The sequence below is a fragment of the Daktulosphaira vitifoliae genome, unplaced genomic scaffold (assembly GCF_025091365.1).
Source record: "Daktulosphaira vitifoliae isolate Bord-2020 unplaced genomic scaffold, ASM2509136v1 Scaffold_4, whole genome shotgun sequence".
NCBI lineage: Eukaryota > Metazoa > Arthropoda > Insecta > Hemiptera > Phylloxeridae > Daktulosphaira > Daktulosphaira vitifoliae.
The window spans coordinates 25,562,057-25,569,487 of record NW_026099575.1 but is presented as its reverse complement, the minus strand read 5'-3'; the positions used below and the strand labels follow the sequence as shown (position 1 = coordinate 25,569,487).

At 22.3% G+C, this 7,431-nt stretch overlaps 1 protein-coding gene across 1 annotated transcript; it reads right to left on the bottom strand.

Annotated features, from left to right (window-relative positions):
• Positions 1-845: 845 nt before the first annotated feature.
• On the bottom strand, positions 846-7,047 carry LOC126904291 (ribosomal L1 domain-containing protein 1-like). Its single transcript, XM_050683206.1, has 11 exons — positions 6,470-7,047; positions 6,253-6,395; positions 6,036-6,183; positions 5,825-5,973; positions 4,440-4,551; positions 3,962-4,118; positions 3,748-3,875; positions 3,575-3,688; positions 3,209-3,352; positions 2,992-3,126; positions 846-981 (listed from the first exon to the last, which is right to left on the bottom strand). The coding sequence occupies exons 1-11, from the start codon at positions 6,890-6,892 to the stop codon at positions 952-954; spliced, it is 1,683 nt and encodes a 560-aa protein (XP_050539163.1). The 5' UTR covers positions 6,893-7,047; the 3' UTR covers positions 846-951.
• Positions 7,048-7,431: the final 384 nt, after the last annotated feature.

The window sequence follows — 7,431 nt, the reverse complement described above, 5'->3', positions numbered from 1 at the left end:
TATGCTTACACTATTTACTTAAATTATAGATATAAAAAATCATAACAAAATTGAAGTACAGAATTATAACACAAAAATAACATTTTTTATTTAACATCAGCAGTTATTTTACATATAATATAAGGTGTCGGGACAATTTTGCTGCAAGTTATTTTTTTTTATACTTATGTTTTTTAAGTTTTGACTCCTCTCTGTGGTTAGATAAAGGATCAGATTTCAAAAAAGAAATAACAGATGGTATTTACAAAAAAATTTTTTTGATTCATCTATTTTCCAATAAATTATGGCAGTTTTAAGTCATAAAAGTCTAAATTTACTGACTTTAGAAATTGTATTTTTTGGGGGATTTTCCCATTAACGAGAAACGAGACATTCCAATTCTTGAGAATAATGTCTTCAACTAGATACAATTTATGAACTTTTGACATATTGTTGAAAAAAATGAGCCTGTTGAGAGCAGAGAAAAATGAATAACAGATACAGAAAAAAAAATTAATATCTTCTAATGTTACGAAGTACTAGTCACAGATATTGATTCTATGTTTTAGATGTTTTTATCTGTGGTACTAGTGTATAAATCTGAGCTCATGTCATAATACCTTTAAGTGGTAAGTTGTATAGAAGTATCATACATAAATGGTTAAATACTGAAATAATGAAATAGTATAAACTAGAATTAAATTAAATGCTGTCAGAATTTGATAATTAAATTCAAGTGAATTGTTTAGAACTGATAACATTATTTGATTTATTATTTTAACTTTGATGAGAATCTGTTAATATAAATTTCTTGTAAAACAAACAATGCTTAATATGTAAAATAAAAATAATTTTTTGATAATAAATTTATACTAAAAACAACCTTTTTATTGTCTAATATTAAAAATTGTTTATTCCATATACACTTTTTCATATATAAAATAATTGATTTACATGTTTAAAAAAATTAGTTCAATCATTTTTCTTAGATAGATTTTTTTTCTGAAAAATAAAAATATAATGAATTAGACATTGTAAACGCTTAAAATTTAGTGAGAGAGTAAATTTTTTAAATGTATTATAAAACTTAGGTTATTTCATACTAATGAAATTTGACTTAAAATAACTCGAGACACTGAATTTTTTTTGAGAAATAGTTAATGAATGATGAAAATTATTAAAAGTAGTAGAATAATAATCAAGGTTACAAAAATAATAACTAAATATTAAAATTGAATAACCTAATAGGTATGAAATATGATGTAAAACTGGAAATTAATAGTTAAAAGGATAATTATATAAAACTGTTTCTACCATTACAAATAGAAAAAACATGGTAGCACAGTGGAGTCGCTGCATAGTATGGACATGGTGTAGTTGGGACAATTATAGATGATATCTGACAGTGATTAAAATCACTATCATAAGAAACACATTGATTCAAATCTGTAGATAGTGTTAAATTTTAAGAAATTAGTAGATTATTTCAAAAGCAACAATAACTCTTATTCCCTTAATTTTATCCCGATTAGTTATTTGATTTATAATTATAATATATGAACAAATAATAATTATAGTAATTAAATTTAGTATGAAATTGATTTTTAATAATTTAATTTTGTAATTTTTACAGAGATATAAAAATAATAAAGTAGTTAAACGTATATAAAAATTTGAAGCACTTGATGCAATACTTTTCAATAAAAATTTTTTGTTACTTATAACAAAGTTATAAGTTTTATATACTGGATTACTAGGAACTTTCATCAGAAACAAAAATATACTTTTCTAAAAAAATTGTATCGTTAAGATTAATATGCAGTCATAAAATTTTATGATTACTATTTATAGTAAATGTATCAGAAATATTTTTTTGCATTTTTATTATAATAGATAACTTAAATAGAAATAATAGTAATCATTTGTAAGTAACTTTTGGTATTTATAAAGATTCTATAATTTAAATATTCAGAACTGAATTAATTATAATGATTTACTTTAACTAAAAAAAAAAAGTTATTATTTTGAANCACATCTAAGTTTTAATATTATTACTTATTATTAAAAACTAAGTATTTACATAAAAAAAAATAATTTTAAATTAATATTGATTTTGATTATTAATATGTTAAATATAAGGAAAATGACATATTTAACCAATTTTTTTAAACCTTAAAAGTTGATTTTTGTGAAAGTTTTTAACAACAAAAAAAAAATTAATTTATTACCATAACTTTTGTAGCTTAATATGAAGGTTTGAAATTAACATCATTAAATAAAAAATTTATGAAAATTAAAAAAATTGTATCGTTAAGATTAATATGCAGTCATAAAATTTTATGATTACTATTTATAGTAAATGTATCAGAAATATTTTTTTGCATTTTTATTATAATAGATAACTTAAATAGAAATAATAGTAATCATTTGTAAGTAACTTTTGGTATTTAAAAAGATTCTATAATTTAAATATTCAGAACTGAATTAATTATAATGATTTACTTTAACTAAAAAAAAAAAGTTATTATTTTGAATCCCCCCTGTGGGCAGGTATAGACATCATGCAATAAAAAAAAAAATTATATTGATTTGGTTATTTTTAAAAAAGTTATGGCAGTTTTAAGTAAAAAAAATTGAAAAAATGTTTAAAATTAGCGATTATTAAATTTGTAATGTTTTTGGAAATTTCCCTCATTTACAGGTAAAAAAAAAAAAACACATCATAGTAAAATTAATAACTTCTCAGTATCGCATTGAAGCTAAAAAACAATTATAATGATAGTAATTATAACTTTATTAATAAAAATTTAATTTTTACTATGCAATGTGTTTTTTTAATAGTTTGTAATATTAAATTATTAACATATTTCTTTTTTATGATTAAGGGAAATATTTAAATATTATAAATGAGTTTTTTATTTTTAGACAAGTTTAATATATTTTAAAACTAGTATATAATTGATCATGAAATATGTTTTCTATTTAATACAACAAAATTAATTTCTTACTTACAGATGGTGCTTTACCATTTTTTTTTTTTTTTTTTTTTACTGTATTTTTGTGGTCANTTTTTTTTTTTTTTTTTGTAACTGTATTTTTGTGGTCATTTGATTCTGATACTTCATTTTTTATTTGTTTTTTTTTTGACTGTAATTAAAATTAAAATATTACCCAACATGTAATTTTTCAAATAAATATTATATTTTATGTCAAGTAATAAATAAAATACCTTTAATTTTTTTGACTGTTCAAATTCATTCAAATATTCTGCTTCTGCATCATCACCATCTCCATCAGATATACTTTCATCTTCAGAGTTATTGGACTTATTAGGGTCATCTTGTTCTTCATCATTTTCATCGCTGTCTAATGGCTATAATACAACAAAAATATTTAGAAAGTATCAATTAAATTATGCCAGTAAGATATTGTAGTAAAAATGTTTTGCTTCAAAAGAAGGTCATGGAGTCTGATATATCATGTTTCATAATTTTTTTAGTATTCCATTAATTATTATACTTAGGTTCGTGATATAAAAATATAAAATTATGTGAAGCATTCAAAACATGTTTTTTATTCTTATAACAAAATAAACCTTGTAAATTTTTTTATCATCCTCATTTTCTGATTCATTATCATCCTTTTTATTCTTCTTTCTGTATACAACATCTTCTTCATCACCAAAGTCCGATATATCTTCCTCTGAACCCTACACATATATTTATTTTTATTATAAATAAAATATTTAAAGAAATAGTCTAAAATTACTGAAAGAATTTCAACATCTCCATTAGCTTTGACTTTAACTCGTTTACCAAATAGTTCACCTTCAGTATCTTTTTCTTTGGAAAATGTTGAAGATTTACTATAAGGTCCTTTCACATCGTTTCTAGAAACTTTAGTCACAATAACATTAGTTCAATAGTTACTTCATTTAAATTGATGATTCATTTATAATTTTTATTTTTATGCATTTACTTACTCATTGAATAATATATTGGTATACTTTCAGATGATGGTGTTTTTAGTAAAAGACATCGTACATTTTTTAACCCTCCTGGATAGCTATGAGCAAGGTCATTAAAAACTGCTACAATATTTTCAGCTACTTGCTTTGGAGTTTGTTTCATATGACCTACCTATTATTATAGTTCAACTATAAAGATTAAATAAGTATGCAATTTTGTGGTGACAATGTAAAAAACATAATTTTCATAATTGACAAAATTATGTTAATGTCAATTCACAATTTTTGGAAGTAAATTATTAGGTTGTTTGTACTTATGTAGTGACATAAAATATCAATGTTATTTACATAAATAATATGGCTTAAAATTTTAATGTAAAGTCTTAAGAAAATTGTTTTAATAATGCAAACTATTTAATGAATATAAATATTGTATTTTACATTGTCACCTTATGATTAATGGGAATACGTAATTTAAGAAGTCTTTATATACTTGAAGAGTTTTTGTTGTGCCTTTGTAATCTAGGAAAAATGATGTTTTGTGCAACTTCGATTCAATTTCTGCTTTTAAATATTTCTTTGATAATTTAACAGTTATAGGGAACCTATGATAAAAGTATAAAATAAGTACTTTTTAAAATAAGACTGAATACAATGTACAGTATAGGAAATAAAATGTGCTAGTAATGGTTGTACCTCTAGAGTCACACAAATACACCCATGTAAAACAGTAAAAAAAAAAAAAAAAAATCAGTTGTTCTGAGTTATGTGAAATCTTTAACCAATATCAAATTTATTTTACTACCATTTATGATACATTATATGTTCATAACTGTAGCAGTATTTAATGTCATCATCACCTCCTTAGCCTCTATTTCAACTATTTGGGGTTGGCTCTATCTTTTTGATTTTACAGTATTTGTACACTTGCTGTTGATCTAATGCAACCTTATTATGGTTAAAGGAAATAGTAAGTGGAATAATGTATGCCACTATTAAAGTCCCATATGGTCATCTATCCAGAAACTAACAGAAAACACTGCTGAACATCAGTGTTAAGACAGAGACTGAATGATCTACTGTGTCACACCACACATCTGGTAATATTTACTGTAGCAATAAAAAATGATGAAAGTTAAGATGATTATTTAAAATCATTTTAGCATGGGTCCATGGACACATATTTTCAAAAGAGTGATCTGACAAATTATACTGTTGTGGTGTCATAATAAAATAATGATCATAAAATATCATTATTTATTTTTTAACAATATAATTTTCTTAATAAATTACACACTGTTTTAGATCATAATTTTATTCATATTCCAACAGTAATTTACATATATAACCTATAAATCACATTATCAATGTAAAACATAATTATAGATAAACGAGTTAAGTATTATTGTATGTTTCACATGATACAATTTTGGTTGGATGGTAATTAAGTTTCAACCTTTTATCACAAAAAATGCTCTAACATGCTAGAAATCAACCGTTTTTATTTCTTCATAAAATATGTATTAAAAGTAGTTATTTCTATATCAAAATTCCTCATATTAAAATTAGACATTTATTCAATATTACATATTGATATAGTGTTTATCTATAATCATGATACTATAGATATATTTGTTGCATTAATATATATATATATATATATATATATGCTTTATTGAATGATACGCTTTCTGTTTTTGCTGGTTGGTATAAATAGATGTATTAAGTAATACAAAATTTATAAATATTGTATAAATTTCTGAATACAAAACAATCTTCCATATTTTTATTCAATAAAATTTATGTTTTTAACTGTATTTTTAATTAAAAGCTACACCTTAAAAAAATTCTTGAAATTTTTTTAATATTTATACTTACTTTCGCTTTATGTAAAATTCTTTTCCCAATTTTTTCACTAAAAATGCATTTATTTTTTGGTCAATTAAAAATATATCATGAGAATGACATAAGTTTCTTCTAGCTTCATATTCATTATATTCAACTCTTATTTGTCTTGCTGGCAAAATCTATAAAATATTTTAAAATACAATTAATAATTATAAGATATTTAATTTTAGTATATTTTTACTGTTTTTATGTTGGTTATTCCATTTTGGGCTAATAAATCTTTAAAATAATGATAAGTTTTTTCATGATCTACATTTCGTCCACGTACAAGATCAGGTACAATTAAACATATATCAGTTGTGTCTGTTATTAATGAATTTGGCAAATGTCTATAAATTTAGTTTTTTAATTTTAAATATAACATAAATATAATAATATATATATAATACAAATATTACATTCTCACAACTCGTTTTGGACCAATTCCCATTTTTACAGCAGTTATTGTTAAGTGAATTGGTGTACATTCATTAAAAATATCATTTTTTGCTTTTGTTGCATTTTGAACTAATTTAAAGAGTCCTTTAACAGCTTCTTCAACCTGACAGAAAATATAATTAATTATTATACAATTAAAAATAGAAAAATATAGGAAAAATGTTTAAATGTTATTACTTTAACAAGATCAAGTCTTGGATCAAAATTATCATTTTTTGATTGAGTACAATCTTCTGTATCCTTAGGTTTTGATAAGACTTTGAATTTTTTAGTAGATACTTGATTTTTTTTTTTTTTTGATGGGACTTCTATATTTGATTCATCATAGTTTATTGGAGAAGAAATAGCAATCTCCTTTATTATCATTTTTTTTGGGTGTTTAACTGATTTACTAATAGAATTCTTAATAGGTTTTGAAATATTAGCACAAGAGATACCAGTCGGTTCTTTGCCTGCTTTAAGTTCCTCAAATGTATCAGTTATTTTAACAACATTCTTCAGAGCACTATCGCCTGGTTTTGAATTTTTTTTCTTTTGAATAGCATTTGACAAAGACTTCTTTTGAGGTTTTGGTTTTGATATTGGCGTTTTAACTTTCATTATAATTTATATATTGTTTCTAGAAAGTAATAATATATTAACAATAATAAATAATCTGAATAACTATAAAAACTAATTTAAACTGTTAATCACAAAATAGCATCGCATCGCGACAAAAAATGTTGTTCACAAACCACGTGCGAGTAATGAGCATTATTCTTTATCATTTTTAGCTATTATTTATCAGAAAATTTTTTTATCAGTGTAGCACTTTTTGAAACTAATATTTCATTTTTTTTTTTTTGTTCAATACTAATAGGGTTGTTTAAAATTATTTCAAATCGATACGACTTCAAAAACAAAAAATATTTTATTAATTTTTAATAACATTTTGCTAGTTTACTTTTAACAAATAATCATAATAGTAATAAACATGAAACTTTATTTAAAGTGATTGTCGTAATCTTGTATATTAAAAACCATCAAAACATAAAATATATAAATAATAAAATCAAATATTAAAAAGTTAAATAATTTTTCATAATCGTTAACTATGCATGTAAAAAATTATCTTAAATATTAATTTTATTAAAATAAAA